Below are 15,843 nucleotides of genomic sequence, written 5' to 3'. Positions count from 1 at the left end.
TAAAGCCTTGGAGGGAAGAGGGACCCAAGAAACTCTTTAATATTAAGGATCACCCCCTCCAAGCTCAGCAGCAATGCGGACCAACAAAGACAAAGTCAGGCAAGAACACCAGGAGGCCTGTGTGGGTGAACAAGGAGCTCCTGGACAAACTCAAGCACAATAAGGGAGCCCACAGAGGGAGGAAGCAAGGACAGGTAGCCTGGGAGGAACACAGAGGAATTGTCCGAGCAGCCAGGGCCCAGGTTAGGAAAGCTAAAGCCCTGATAGAATTATATCCGATCAGGGACGTCAAGGGCAACAAGAAAAGCTCCTGTAGGTGTGTTGGTGATAAAAGGAAGACTAGGGAAATTATGGGCCCTCTCTGAAAAGAAACAGGAGACCTGGTTACACAGGACATGGAGGAGGCTGAGGTACTCAATGCCTTTTTGCCTCAGCCTTCACTGGCAAGTGCTCCAGCCACACCACCCAAGTTGCAGAAGGTAAAGGCAGGGACTGGGAGAATGAAGAATGACCTACTATAGGAGAAGATCAGGTTTGAGACTATCTAAGGAACCTGAAGGTGTACAAGTCCATGGGACCTGGTGAGATGCATCCATGAGTTCCGAGGGAACCGACGGATTAAGTGGGTAATACTGCTCGTATTTGAGAAGTTGTGTCAGTCTTGTGAAGTTCCCACTGCCTGGAAAAGGGGAAACATAATCCCCATTTTTAAAAAGGGAAAAAAAGAAGACGTGGGGAACTACAAGCCAGTCAGCCTCACCTCTGTGCCTGGCAAGAACATGGAGTAGATCCTCCTGGAAACTATGTTAAGGCACATGGAAAATAAGGAGGTGATTGATGACAGACAACTTGGCTTCACTAAGGGCAAATTGTGCCTGACAAAATTGTTGTCCTTGTACAATGGGGTTACAGCATTGGTGGATAAGGGAAGAGCAACCGACAACATCTACCTGGACTTGCACAAAGCATTTGACACTGTCCTGCATGACACTCTTGTCTCTAAACTGGAGAGACATGGATATGACAGGTTGACCACTTGATGGATATTGGCTGGGTGGCTGCACTCAAAGAGCTGCGGTCAATGGCTCGATGTCCAAGTGGAGACCAGTGATGAGTGGCATTCCTCAGGAGTCAGAATTGGAACCGCTGCTGTTTGACATCTTTGTTAGCAACATAGACAGTGGGATCAAATGCAGCCTCAGCAAGTTTTCTGACACCACCAAGCTGTGTCCTGCAGCTGACACACTGGAGGGGACGGATGCCATCCAGAGGGACCTTGACAGGCTTGAAAGGTGGGCCTGTGTGAATTTCATGAAGTTCAACAAAGCCAAGTGCAAGGTCCTGCCCATGGGTCGGGGAAATCCCAAGCACAAAGACAGGCTGGATTGAGAGCAGCCCTGAGGAGAAAGACTTGGGCGTTCGTTGATGAGAAGCTCGGAATGGCCCAGCAATCTGTGCTTGCAGCTCAGAGAGCCAACTGTATCCTGGGCTGCATCAAAAGAAGTGTGACCAACAGGTCGAAGGAGACGATCCTCCCACTCTACTTAATTCTGATCAGACCCCACCTGGAATCCTGTGCTCAGCTCTGGGGCCCCCAACACAAGGACATGGAGCTGTCAGATCGAGTCCAGAAGAGGGCCACGAAGATGATCAGAGGGCTGGAGCATTTCTCCCATACTATCATTCTATGAAATTGGGTGGCAGCACCAGAAGAGGAGGAGACAGCCCATCGCTGGGAAGGGGCAGCCATGGAACAAGGCTAAGCTGAAGAGAGGGAGAGGAAAGGACATGAGGGCATGGGGGGGGACATCACAGGGCAACTGCTGCACTGTTTCCACTGATGGTGGAGAGGTACTTCCATAATCTACATAATGTATACATGTAATGGTGTTCAAACTCACCCTTACAGGTGAAGACATGGTTAAATGCTTTGCTACATATGCTCAACTCCTGTTGAATCTCTGCCTGAATTCTGCCTGCGTGGGTGATGGTACCTTCTCCCTTCTCACGTCCAAGTCTCACCTTTGAACTCCACTTTACCCGTGAGGTGCCTCTGATGCTTTATTTCAATAAAGGAAGTGGGCATATTCTGTTTCAGAAAATATAACCTTGTTTTCTTGTACTTATTTCACCAAACTAGGTGTGAGTGGTCAAATCCTTTGGATTCCAGGAAACCAATTCCCACAGCCCCACGTTCCACCCAGTTGACTTGAGGTAGAATCAATTAATCTGTCAACAGTGCTTAAACCGTCATGAAATTACCGTGCCAGTTAATGAGGAACAGGGAGGGGAAAAGAAAAAAATATCCTTCGGACAGCTTCCCGCGTTCACCCAGCAAGCCTGAGCTGCCAGCCCAGTGAAGCAGAGCTGAACCTGAATTTCTAAAACAATTTTCTGCCTTTCTTTCCGTGGTGCCACTAGTAGTCACCGTGTTGGAAAGATCTCCTCCCCTTGGCCCTTGCTCTCAACAAATATTAAAAATTAAGAAGTTCATACTCATGTTGAGAATTAAAGCTTCAAATGAGACTTCAATGCCAAAATTACTCTCTACCTCAGACATTAAATATGCAATTTGTATTAACCGTAACTTCCGTACGCACTGGGGCAATGGGGGTTACAAAGGACCATGGACAGACTTCATGACTATAGCAGAAATACGTATGTATTTTAGAATACATATAACATTCAAAGTTGTCGTCCCCACATCAATATTAGCAATGTGCATTTTAATAAATAGCTTACAATAAATAATTAAAAACAAAAAAAAAAGCTAGGGGAAAAAAACTTCGGATTTCATTACACTTATGAATATTAGAGAAACTAACTTCTGTACAAATCCTAAATAGGTGGTGGCCTGGCTGGTGGCTCCATCTAATATATAATTAGCATTACTACTAATAAAGGTAGTAAGGACACTCGGGATGCTCGCGTGTCCCACGGTGCCACCTTCAGGAAACATGTGACAAGGCTCCTGTCAGGCCTAGCTCAGGTCCTGCTTTACACCACTCCATTTCTTACAGGTTGGGCTTGTCACCGCTGCCCGTGCCGGTGGCCCTCCGCCGCCCGCCACCTCTGCTGCGTGGTGCTGAGCGCCCTGCTCCGTGCCTGCGCACCGCGGCATCCCGGGGCCCGTGTCACACCCCCGCACCCGCCTGCACACAGACACCTCTCACCCATGCATGCACCCCTGTGCATCTGCACCCCTGCATGCACACCCCTGTACACACAAACATCCCTACAACCATGCATGCACACCCATGCATACACCCCTGTGCATGCACACACACCCATGCACGCGTGCCCATGCATACACCCCTGTGCACACACACACCTGCACCCATGCACGGACACATGCCTCTGCACGCACACACACACGTGCACCCACGCATGCACACCCATGCATACACACCTGTGCATGCACACCCCTGTGCACACACACATACACCCATGCATGCACACTCATGCATGCACCCCTGCATGGACACACCCCTGTGCATACACACGTGCACCCACACATGCACACTCATGCACACTCCTGTGAGTACACACAACCCTGTACCCATGCATGCACACCCATGCATACACCCCTGTGCACACACACACCTGCATCCATGCATGCACCCCTATGCATGCACCCCTGCACGGCCACACACATGTGCATACACACACATGTGCACTCACGTGTGCACACACACGCACAGCCATACAGACACTCCTGTGCACACACACACTCCTGTGAGTACACACAACCCTGTACCCATGCACGCACACCCATGCATACACCCCTGTGCACACACACACCTGCATCCATGCATGCACCCCCATGCATGCACCCCTGCATGGACACACCCCTGTGCACAAACACACGTGCACATGCACACACCCCTGTGCACACACACCCCTGCGCGCGCACACACACACGTGCACACACCCACGCACACCCCCCTGTGCACGCACACACTGTGCGCACGCGCAGCACGCACACACGCGAGCCCACACGCAGCCCCGCACCCGCTCCCCCCGCGCCTCGCAGAGCCCTCGCGCCCGCCTGCTGCTGCCCCACGTGACCACGGCCAGGGGGCGGGGCCAGTGGCAGGCCCCTCCCGCCTTCCCGGCCCCGCGCCGTCGCCCCGGCGACGCGGCAGAGCGGCCCGGCGGCGGCTGACGGCGAGAGGCGGAGGCGGGCCGGGGGCCCCCCGGCTGGCACCGCCCGCAGCGCCGCAGTGAGTGGGCGGTGGGACGGGGGCTGGGTTCCTGGCGGCCGGAGCGGGTGTCAGTGTCCTCAGGGGTCGGGCCGGCTGGGGGCCGGGGGGCCCACCGGGAGGAGGGAGCTGCCGGCTTAGGCGAGAGAGGCCCGGGGCCCGGCGGCCGTCCCTGAGCAGGACGGTTTTTCCAGGCTGACCCGAGGTGGGCCGGCGGCTGGCGTCCTGCCTTGGCGATGTGAGGGGCCAGCCCGCTCAGTCTGGGAGAGGTGGGTGTGTGTGGGGGGTGGTGTGGGTGTGTGTGTGTGTGCGTGCGGGTGTGGGTGTGTGGTGTGCGTGTGCGGGGGGGGGGGGGGCCTGCCCAGGCAGGCAGGCAGGCAGGCCAGCCGGCCTTGGCGGCCTGGCGTGTCGAGGGTTAATGAGAGGAGGGGATGAGGTGATTTCTTCTTTCAGAGAACCAGCATGAAACTTCCAGGCTAGGTGGCCTTGAGTTTCGTAGCCTGAGCAAGTGACAGGAGAGCTGTGCACTCCCGTTTGCCATGAGCAGTGTTATCTGCATGCTCAACAGTGTCATCAATGAAACTAATGAAACTAAAACTGGCACCGAAATGGGCATTTACTGAAACTTGCAATGCTGCGTACATGTTGGAAGATCAGTGTTCCTTCTGGACACTGCCCAAGGCTGGAAAACCTAATTGGAAGTCCAGCAGCAGGTCTTGCTGAAACCATTGCAGCCCTGACACACCTCATACCCTCCTTGCGCGGCGGGAGGAGGTTTCCCGGGGTGGGAAGAAGTGACCTTGCTGGCATGGGGTGGTGGCATCCAGGCAGGTCACTGCTGAACCATCCTGAAAACGCTGGTGTGAATCGTTTCGGTTTGAAACCAAAGCTGATTTGGAACAAAATGAGGGAAAATATTTCCAGCAAACTGAAGTTCCTGCTTTTTAATATGCCCTGTCCTCAATACCTGATACCAGTAAGTGAAACAGCAGATTAGATTTCTGAAGAGACTTTTCTTTAAAAAAAAATACTTATTTAAGGCAATATATTTGAAAGTAAAATGTTTATTGTTAATGTTGTTAGCTTCTTGCTTGGAACTGAGCAGTCATGCTTTTAGATAACCACTGGTCTTTGATTAGAGTAATGGATTTGTACCTAATCCCAAGAACTGAATCCACCTGTTGTGGGACCTGATTACTGTCAGCTTTACTAATATACAGTCACTACAAAGGAGGTTCTCGTAGCAACAATTTGTTGGTTTGTTGTTGCTGGATTTTTTAACTTTTAAAATTTGTGTCAGTATATGCAATATGGCCAGTTCTGATTGTTGAGAGTAGTACCATGCTCTGTGAATGGTGTTGGTGATTTCAGCAGTTACTGTAAACAGGTTGGTGAAATTAGGTTGTGTTTTGCCTGTCTGTGTGGGAGGTCTTTATTGGGTCATAAATCCTAATTTGTATTTTAATTTGAGAGTAGCCTGTTTAGCATGCAAATGTAAAACTTTTGGTGATGCTTAAGACTTGTACTGCAGAAATGCAGATGATTTACTGTTATTAATTACCTTTTGAAATTTAATTCAGACACCTAAAATAATTTAAAGTTGTTGCTAGTGCTTAAAGTAAATCATCAATAGTATAGTAAAAGTGAAAATTTGCTTGAATTATTTAGTACTTGTTCAGATTATCTAAACTTACACAAATTACTAGTTCTTTCAAGCTGTTGTATTTTGTCCTCTATTTGTCCCCTGCTTTAATCCTTCCTTAATCCTGTGTGAAGAGATTATGGGCAGTATGTCGTTAGGAGTATAAAACAAGCTGTTGTTTACAGTAGGATTTCTGTTTTCAGTTTGGTGTTTTAGAGCTTCATATCGCTGAGGAAGTAACACCATATGAGCTTTAGGATGGGAAAGGCCACTTAAGAGGCTTGCATTAACCAGAAAAGCTAGATCGAGCTCTTGCTTTTCCCCAAGTTGGTACAAAAGAGAAAACTGAACTCCACATTTGAAAAACACCGAGAAAAAAAATTGCACACCTTCACTGGGTACATGTGGTGCAAAGTACTAAATGTGTGAAAGTCTGTTGTAGTGAAATGTGAATCTCTAAAGCATTTATATTCTAACTCAACATGCTCTGTAATTCCAGTAGAAGTAAAAGAAGCCCCTGACCCTGGTGTCACACCAGCCTGATAAACACAAGTACTTGGCAGCATCGTTTATTCTAATACCAGTGGACAGTGGCAGTTAAGAGTCACCAGATCCGGTGCTGTACTTCTCAGTCAGCAAACCCCTGTCACCCTCCAGCATTTCTTACAGACTACTGTGTGCCATAGCACTGCTGTAAAATTGGCTGTTTAGCTGTCCACAGAACTCTACCAATTTTTTTAGATACTTCTGTATGCAGGATAAATTCTGTATAAAGTTGGAGAAGAGCTTAGAATAGAGTGTGATACCCACAGTCCTTTTTTTCCACTGCATTTGGTTAGTTTTCAGTTGATAATGTCTAACTATAAGAGTTCCCTTGTTTGCCTTTTTTTTTAACTGTAAGTGACCAAGACAACTCTGTCATGAGAGTCACTCGTGGAATGGCCTAGTGTGCATCAGTGTGGTAGTGAATGTATGTGGTAAATATGATAGATCCAGGTACATAGATACAGTTGTCAGGGAATATAGTTTTCACAACGGGTTTTGTGCATTTCCATCGAGCAATTTTGACACTCCTGTTTGACTGTTGAAGGAATGTGCTGCCGTTTCTGTACTTCGATTGTTTTCGTACCCTAAAAATTACAGTATACAGCAGAACAGAAATAAGGCAATAACATTTATTACAGAACAGACAAAATGCAGTTTTGTCAGTGATGTGTTACATTACAGAGGACCTCTAGAGGGAAACACTTTTGTGTGATGCTGTTTCAAGTGCACATGCTGAAATAATAGAATTGGACAAAAGGAATAATTGTAAAAGCATGTGATTAATTTATATTTTAAAAATTACTTGGAAAGCTGATAGGATTTAGGCACCAAAATTAGAGGACTTAAAGGTCAAAACTTGAGGCTTGTGTCTAGATCTGGTTCTGCTTATTGCAAATACAGAGGTTTTCATCTTGGTATTTTGGGTCACTTTGTTAGAGAGCAAAAGGTTGGGCATTGAAAGGCATGAGTGTGTTTCAAATTTGTGACATATATAACTTTAGGAGTTCAGGCTAGGGCCATCTTTGTCAGGTACTACTGAATCCCCTTTGAGAACTCTGTCTTAAACAATGTACAATATTTGTTGCAACAGAGAAACGCGGGCACCCAAATCCTGTCACATTTAGCTTCCCTTTATTTTACATGCCTATGTATATCTATATACAAAATACACACGTGGTTTATCATTGCTGATGCTTTAGGTGCAGATGCTGTGTTTTAAAATGTGTATTGGAATACTTTCAGAAAGTTTTTTGTTTGTTTTTTAATGTATATATATCAGAATAACAAATGATAACTTGCAAGATATGTATGTAGTACATATGCTTATTGTATGTATGCTTATTACTGGAGTCAACATATAGTCTTGTTGAAGAAATGGCATTATTCAAGGTATTAAAGACTAGAGTGCACGCAGGCCCTTTGAGGAATAAGATTTAAAACTGAATTCTGAGAAAAACAGCAGGCTTAAATATATATAGGTTCAATTTAAAAAACAGTCATAATTTGAATTGTCTATGATTTTTACTTTTTGTTAAATCTGTGTTTAGCTTTGTTATAGAATATACTATTAACCGGTGATCATATTTTACTGTAACAATGGCTTTTGGAGGGCATGGATAAAAACTTCTTTATTTTTTTCACTACCAAGCGGGCGGTTGTCTGGTGCAAAGATTTTAAGTTGAAATGGTCACTTGTTACTAATATCTTGACTGATGATTTAAGATTCTTCCCTGTTAACAGAAGCAACAGGGAGTAACAAGGTGCACGTTATGACTTCAAGGAAGCAACATTTCAAGTAGTAACAGCTTAGAAGCAGCAGTGTATTGTCCAGGCAGATATTTCTTTTACACAACAGGCTAGTTAACTGGTGAATGCTGTATTCACACTTGTAGGAGGCCAGTTTTATTGTTGAATTTTGCCAGGCCTGTAAATCTCAGGCCTGAGGCTTGTTACCAGCTGAATTTGAATTCCTTAATCTGTTTGGACAGCCACACCAGCCTTTAGCTAATTCTAGCATAAGGGTAAGGACTACAGAGTTGCATGTCAAATTCTGCATCCCCTATAGAGGCAGGCTGACAGTGGATGCCAGCTGATTGGAACTTTATTTTACATTTTCAGACAGCAGAGGCAAAAGGAAGAGACAACAATGCTGGAATTCAGTTAGCAGTCAGTGGTTGGTTTGTGTTATTTGGGTTACGGTGAGCAAATAATACAGTGATTGGTTGTCAGTTTTCCCCTGGTCTGCATAAGTAAGTGGATGACTATTGTGAGTTTGCGTAAGTGTCTTAACATCAGTTTTTAGGATTGCATCTAGTAGGCAGCCAAAGCTAAGGTTAGAATTAGGATTTGTGCATAGGATCTATGGGAACTGGCCTTCATCTGAATTGTTGGTGACAGATAGTATTGTGTATAGTGAAACCTAGGGTCTGTATTCAGGTTTGAATTAGAATTCAAATTAAGGTTTACATATAATTCAAAGATGAAGGTTCAATGTTTAGTGTGAATTCTTTTCCAAATGGCAGTTCAGATCTAGTCTTCCACACCAATGCACATGAGCTCTCTAATTGTCTCTGCAGGCCTTGTGAAACAGAACGACAAACTTAACTCTTCAGCCATTACTGTGCCTAATCCAACAGTGGCTGTAGACTAAGAATTCTATGAACTTCAGAGCAAAATATCCAAGTACGTTTGTAACAACTCTGTTTACACTGGCGAAGAATCCAGCATTTATCTCGCTGCTTCACCTTCCTTCCACGCTAACTTTAAGCATAGCAAGCCTGCTTGCACTGCCAGTCCAAAACACAGCATTTGGACCCTAGGTTTACTGTAACACCCTGTGCAAAATTTGGGTTCTTCTGTTTTCCTAAACTTCAGCCCTGCCTTCATTACAGATTCGGAACCTACTGCTTTCTGCAAATTATGAATTAGGAGTTCCATCAGAGGACACCAGTCTTAAACACACTCCTCTGGTTCTAAAGAATTATGACAGTAACCTCAACTCTTCAGTCCCTACTTTCTCTAACCCTAATCCTAGACTGGGAGCCTTCTGTGGTTTGAAGGATTTAAAAGAACTAGTTATATTGAGGTGTTATATTTAAAGAACACATACAGATCTGGGAGTTGTAGTTGTTAGATACAAATAGTAGAGTGTCTCTTTCCTAAAATACTGTAAAATTATATATTTCCCTACCTTTTTGTTTTTTTAAGGATCTATGTGAGAATGACCGTGTTCTTCTGTCTCTTAAACTTCGTGTCTGGAACTCAAAGTAGCTGTAATTTGGAGAACAGTGAATATCCTGCTCCAGCGTGAGAAGCCTTTTACCAGCGTAAAACAGTCTGGAAGAAGATTTCTCTAAGAAAATCAAAGTGCATAGAGTTCTCTAATAAAACAGAAGACGTTTAGTATTTCATAAGCTTTTGGCTATACAGGTCTTTAAAAAAAAATGAACCGTTACACAATCATGAAGCAACTAGGTGATGGCACCTATGGCAGTGTGTTGATGGGGAAGAGCAATGAGTCTGGAGAACTTGTGGCTATCAAAAGGTATGTAGCATCTAAATTCAGTAAAGCTACTTGCAAAAGCTTAAAGATTTTAACTTTATTGTTGTCTGCCATCTGTGTAGCATAGAAAAAATATCCCTTTTTTTAAGGAAATTAATAAAATTTTTTTGAGATACTTGACAAGGTGATCATGGGTCAGATTTCAGCTAACAAATCAATAGAGAGACACAGTTTGTATAAGTTACTGATTTATCTTGGCTTATAAAATTGCATGCTGCTTTTGTTCAGTTTGAACATGCTTTGTTCCAAAAATGTTGTTAGGCTAACACCAAAGGAAAAGCAAAACTGAATGTGCAGTTGATTAATTAGGGAGTTTATTTATATGAATTGTAAGAATACCCATTTTAGCGGGTAAATTTGAAATACCTTCCCACCCACCCGAAAATCTTTTTAGGTACTGCATTAAGTTTCGGATATTGCTACAATGATAAATACCAGATAACAATCTGGTCAGATAAATAAAGGCTGTGTCCTTGAATCTAATGAAGGTGTGTTGTGTGTGGTCATCAGGGCTGTCATACCTGCCTACAAAGATTTTTACAAAACAATAAAAATTGTGCTAGACGTGTGGGAAAGTTCCTCTTGTATTCCTACAGAATTGCAAGCAGGATGTAAAGCATAAGTTGAAATACCAGAAATTATGTGTTGCTGAGATCTTTTTCTCCTTTTATGGACTTACTGCTTATAAGTGATTGAATTTTGTTTTAAGAATTTCAGGTTTCTCCATATACTGCTAGTACCGTTACCTAAGTTAATAGTCTTGATCTAAGCTAAAAAAAAAAAAAAAATCTGCAATTGCTTATTTTCGTTATTTTTAGGCAAAAAGAATAACATTTTGTGAAATATTTTTCATGATTTCGGGATCTGGAATGCTTTTGTGTGATTTTTAAGTCTGGGATTTGAGGGGGGACAGTTTTAGTTGAAGATATGTTTATTTTAAATTAAAATCTTGGGTTTAAATCTCTTTGCTCTAGGCACTAGAACTTTACAGAAACACAGCAATGACATTCACAACCCCATCCCAAAATCTGAGCAACACCAAATATCTGTTTGTTTCTATGCAAGACTTACAAATAAATGTATTACACTCTTACATATAACGATTACTTTAGAGACTTCTACGTGTGTATGAGTATTGCTTGAAAAAATGAAATCATTTTTATTTGGTATTTCATACTTTGAAACAGGTTTGTAAAAATGACTGATCAAGTCAGATGCTTAACTGTAATGTAAGCAGTCAAGATACTTTGCAGATTTCAAAACCACAATTTTCTTGTGCCTAAGCTGCATTCTAGGAAAACAAAGAGGTGATTTTTCTGGTTTGAAATATCGGTGGTTTAAGTGCAGTGTCGCTGTTCCTTTCCGTATTTTTAAAAGCACAATTCAAATGAAACAAAGGGATTTTGTCCCTGATACCTTGGAGTATCATGGTCTTTCTGGCTCTATGCCTCTAAAAATATGTTTGCAGTGATTAATCATTAAACACTTAAATTTCTAGCAATTCTAAGAGTTGAGTTTTTAATTATGTTGCTGATGGGTAGTCCAGAATGTTTTAAATTGAGTTCAAAATACAGCAATGCTACAGTTGGAAAATAACATGTTTAGATTTTTTTATTTTAAAACCATTCTATACTGTTCACTTAAAATACCTTATCTTGGAATTGTATTTCAGAATGAAAAGAAAGTTCTATTCATGGGATGAATGTATGAATTTGAGAGAAGTCAAGGTAAAGTGCTGAACATAGCACATTTGAAAATAAGCGTGTGGTTGGGTCTGCATGAAGGAAAAGGGCATCTGCAATGTCCAGGCATAAGGCCATACTCTGTGAACTCTTTAAATGGGGGTGCAGATTCCACAAAACCATGGTTTTCTGGCACTCCTAGAGCTCCTGCTGCTTTGTGGAATATTCCACTATTCTCAAGCAGTGGCCCCGTCCCATAGCCAGGACTCTTGTCTTTGGGAGAAGGGGGGGTGCAGAAGGAGAGAGCACAAAAGGAAGAGGCTGTGTAAGTGTGTGTGTGTGAGACCATGCTGGTTTTTTATTTTACCAGCAAATTTCTAGGTGCATATCCAGTCCTTGTAACTTGTATTTAGGACATCTGTAGAAAGCCCTGGAAGTTTTGGCTAGCCAAATGGTAGAATAACACTTCAAATCCTGGGCTTAAATTCCCAGTCATCCCATGTTTTGGGCTTCTGATTTTCTGTATATACAAAACTCCCTGACAAAGGAGTTGGGTATCCATAATTTAGGTTTAACTTACTGGAGATTGCATAATCAGTATTTCCAAAAAGAACACCTGTAGGAGAATCCTTGTTCATGAAAGTTGCATAACAAAAAAAAAAAAAAAATTGCTGAGTTTTCTTACTAGGTTCTGTGTGAGCAAGAGCTGTTAGAGCTTCAGAATTGCCTTTCATTGTAGGGAATTAGGGTTTTGTGTTAATCTTCACCCCAGCTAGATTAATTTCAAAATAAAAGCAACAATGACATTAATAGTAGCTTAAATCTTCTATGTCTAGGGATTAATTTCAAATGCTATTTTGTTGTTCTTTGAAACAAATTACAAAATTAATATGAACTCTCAGATGGACGTGTTCTATAGAAGCTTCTAAAACAGAATTTACATGTTAAAAATTTAGTTCTGATAAGTGAAGTCATTGTCATTATCTGAAGCCGTATTTTGCTCTGTTGCAGTCTCTGAAGAAGCTAAATCATGCCAATGTAATAAAACTGAAAGAAGTCATACGAGAAAATGACCATCTTTACTTTGTATTTGAATACATGAAGGAAAATCTCTATCAGTTAATGAAGGACAGGTACAGTACGTCTTTCACAGGACAGGTAGTGTGGTATCATTTAATTATCCTTATGCTATCTTGAAGAATGCATTGGAATTTCTGGTTTTGGCTCTTCTTGCAGCCCCACTGATCTGAACAGGAGTTGCTGCACCTGCTTATCTGAGGGTAGAATTCTGCATTGCTCTGCATTACAATATTACATATTGTAATGATTTTTGGAAATAAAGTTTGTTCAGTTGTTAACACGATAGGTTGCATGTCTTTGGTGTGTAGAGCCATGAGAGAAATTCCAAGTAATTATTTTTTCTTCATACATTAAAGTGAAGGCTAATAAAGGATTGAATAAACACTGCGTTCTGTTTTTGCTCATGGATTTGGCTTAAGGTGGCGGTGGTCATCTGCATGTACATGCATGCTTGCTCATAAAACAGACCTGTGTGTGATGTTGCAATCTTGGACAAACAGTACACAGCAAGGCTTGCAAGGTGGACTTTGGAACAGGAACTGCCTTTTCAATAGCATTTTTCTTTGCTGAATTCTTTTGCCTTTAATGTGTGTTTCCTTCAGACATTATCATGCACCTTTATCTCCTAATGTGCAAAGCTCTTAGGTTCACATCCTGACATAGCTGCAAGCAATATTAGCACGATGTTACCCTGCAGCTGAGAAGCATTGCTCTCAGTCTTACCACTGGCTAACATGCTTACCACAGTGCTGCGCTGTGTAGTCTCTTCCTTGGTACATTGCTGCACATTCTGTGTTCATCTGATCGAGCACACTACTGGCCAGCCAGTTTCTACAAAGAGGTAGGATCGTGACCCTCTCTGCAGAGAAGTCTCTCTGCAGCACTTAAGTCAGTTAAATTCTGGCCTGGGCAGCAAGTGAGTTTTGCAATGAGAGCCAGCTGCATCTGTCTGTGTGCAAGACTTGACGGGTCTGCTTTCATCTGTTTATGATGTGTTGTGCAAAATGAAGAAGCACGTGTGTTCTGAAAATACAGTATTTTTTTTTTTAATTATGTGACGTTGTTAATCTGTTTCTTTGCAGAAACAAGTTGTTCCCCGAGTCAGTCATCAGAAACATAATGTATCAGATACTACAAGGGCTAGCTTTTATCCATAAACACGGTAGGTTTCATACTAGAGTTTAACTGTGTAGCACTTTTTTAAAAAATAAGATAGTGCACAATAATAACATGACTGAAAATATCTAGCAAAGGCTATTAATAATCTCTAATAAAAATTATCCTTATCTATTTCAAGTATGGTGCATTTTTAAACCATTCCTGAAGTTACGCTGTTCTTTTATAATCAGATTTTCTTCTTTCTCTTTCAAAGCATTGGCTATTGTTCATATGCTGTTCAGTACTTTTTTTCACCTCAGTTACCAGATGAATAAACAAGCTAAAGAAACTTGTACGTTGGCTGTACTGTGCATTTGTTTTCTAAAAAAGATCTATTTAAGGAGCATTGATATGTTAAAGGTGGCAGTTTCTCCTGTCTTGAGATACTATACATAACTAATATGATACCCTACATCTAAAAAAAAACATTAAAATAACTTCTTCACTAAGAAATTCAAACATTCTCATTATCAAATACAACCTGGACTTAAATATTTCAAGAGAAGGGACTTTTCTAGGAATTACAAGCACAGTCTAAATAAGAGGTGCTGTGTGCTCACAACAACAAAAAGTGTTTACAAAACTTTTAATGCTCATGTTTAATATCTGTCTGCAAACTGCATTCTGAAATACTGGTATTAAGCTCCTTTGCATTAAGAAAAGTAGTAATTTGCTTTCCTGCTTAACTCCTTTATTTTGTACTTGTCCTTCACATCACATTGGGATCCTTAAAACTTTCCAAAGACAATAAAATATTAGCTGAAAATGAAAAAAGAAACGATGTTCCCAGTGATCTCTGATTTGCTTTCATGTACCCTGGTGAGGCCTGTTCATGCATTCAAATAAGTAATTAATTCTTTTCGGTATTATCAAATACCCAGAAATTGCTATTTCTTGTCTTTCTGATCAAGATCATATACTGTTCTCTGATTATTAGCATCCTCTTTTCGTTCTTTATTTCTACATGAAATAAGTGAGAAAATCAGAATTTAAGAAAAACTGGCATTTTTAAGTTACAATATTAATATTTTGTTTTGACCATAAGTGTTTGGGAATGATAGGTATGATAAATTTGAACACTTACATTTCACTGTAATAATTTCAGCCAATTTCTTACAGTGGTTGTCAGTTTCTGCATGCAGAAATCAAATGTTTTATTGTAGCAAGTGAATTTTGATTTGATTTATATTATAACAAATCATGTGTACCAATTAAACCGCAGAATTGATTTGCTTAGCAACTTAACTACTGTCGAGGTATATAGGTGCTCAAGCCAACAGCAAGCATTAAAGAAACTATATGTGCCTGCATTAGTAATATTACCATTCCTGAGCGGAATTTTGATAGCTTTTATATGTCTGTGTCTGCAAATTGTTGTTAAAAGTCGTTCAAGGAATTGTATATATCAGCTAAGTGTGTCAGATACTCAATTTTCCATTATCCAAAACTGACAAAGCAGTTGTAGTTTTTGCAAAAGATTTCATTCTGAAATTGATTTGCTATTTGATAGTGCTGCAAGAGCCAATTCATTTTCCTTAGTGTGTTAATGACAGTTTACATTTGTTAATTTAAGAACACTTGGTGTAATAATCACTGGAGGGAAAATGTGGTGCCTGTTGGGGAGAGGGTTACCATTCTTTTATGTTGATTTTTTTTTAAAAAAAAAAAAGCTATATTTTTTAAAAAACATCCCACAGCAAATTTTGGATTACGCTAACAGAGGTTGCTGTTTAAGAAGTGATGACACAATAATTTGCTCTTCTGTCTTGTCTTCTATAGGGTTTTTTCATAGAGATATGAAGCCTGAAAACCTTCTCTGTATTGGACCAGAACTTGTGAAAATAGCAGATTTTGGGTTGGCTAGAGAACTAAGATCTCAGCCACCTTATACAGATTATGTTTCTACCAGGTGGTAAGTATATTAAGAATTTAATACATTATCTTAACTAGTTACCTTTCTCTTACCATTTT

The 15,843-nt window shown here is 41.6% G+C and overlaps 1 protein-coding gene across 6 annotated transcripts in view; it reads left to right on the top strand.

The window, feature by feature from the left end:
• Nucleotides 1-4,091: 4,091 nt before the first annotated feature.
• Nucleotides 4,092-15,843, top strand: part of MAK (male germ cell associated kinase) — a 31,826-nt gene continuing 20,074 nt past the window's right edge. For 3 of the 6 annotated variants that reach the window (XM_056331862.1, XM_056331859.1, XM_056331864.1), the window contains exons 1-6: nt 4,092-4,223; nt 9,598-9,934; nt 11,625-11,679; nt 12,646-12,767; nt 13,797-13,876; nt 15,652-15,784. In XM_056331862.1, coding sequence (XP_056187837.1) covers nt 9,834-9,934; nt 11,625-11,679; nt 12,646-12,767; nt 13,797-13,876; nt 15,652-15,784 — 491 coding nt within the window. In that variant the 5' untranslated portion in view covers nt 4,092-4,223; nt 9,598-9,833. Of the gene's footprint in view, nt 4,224-4,698; nt 5,179-5,455; nt 5,590-9,597; nt 9,935-11,624; nt 11,680-12,645; nt 12,768-12,870; nt 13,556-13,796; nt 13,877-15,651; nt 15,785-15,843 lie in introns of those variants that run through there. The other 3 variants (XM_056331860.1, XM_056331861.1, XM_056331863.1) reach the window with 3 other exon arrangements.

This window comes from Falco biarmicus, chromosome 3 (genome assembly GCF_023638135.1).
Source record: "Falco biarmicus isolate bFalBia1 chromosome 3, bFalBia1.pri, whole genome shotgun sequence".
Classification (NCBI taxonomy): domain Eukaryota; kingdom Metazoa; phylum Chordata; class Aves; order Falconiformes; family Falconidae; genus Falco; species Falco biarmicus.
Note: the sequence above shows the minus strand (reverse complement) of the source record. Positions and strands in the feature narration are given on the sequence as shown.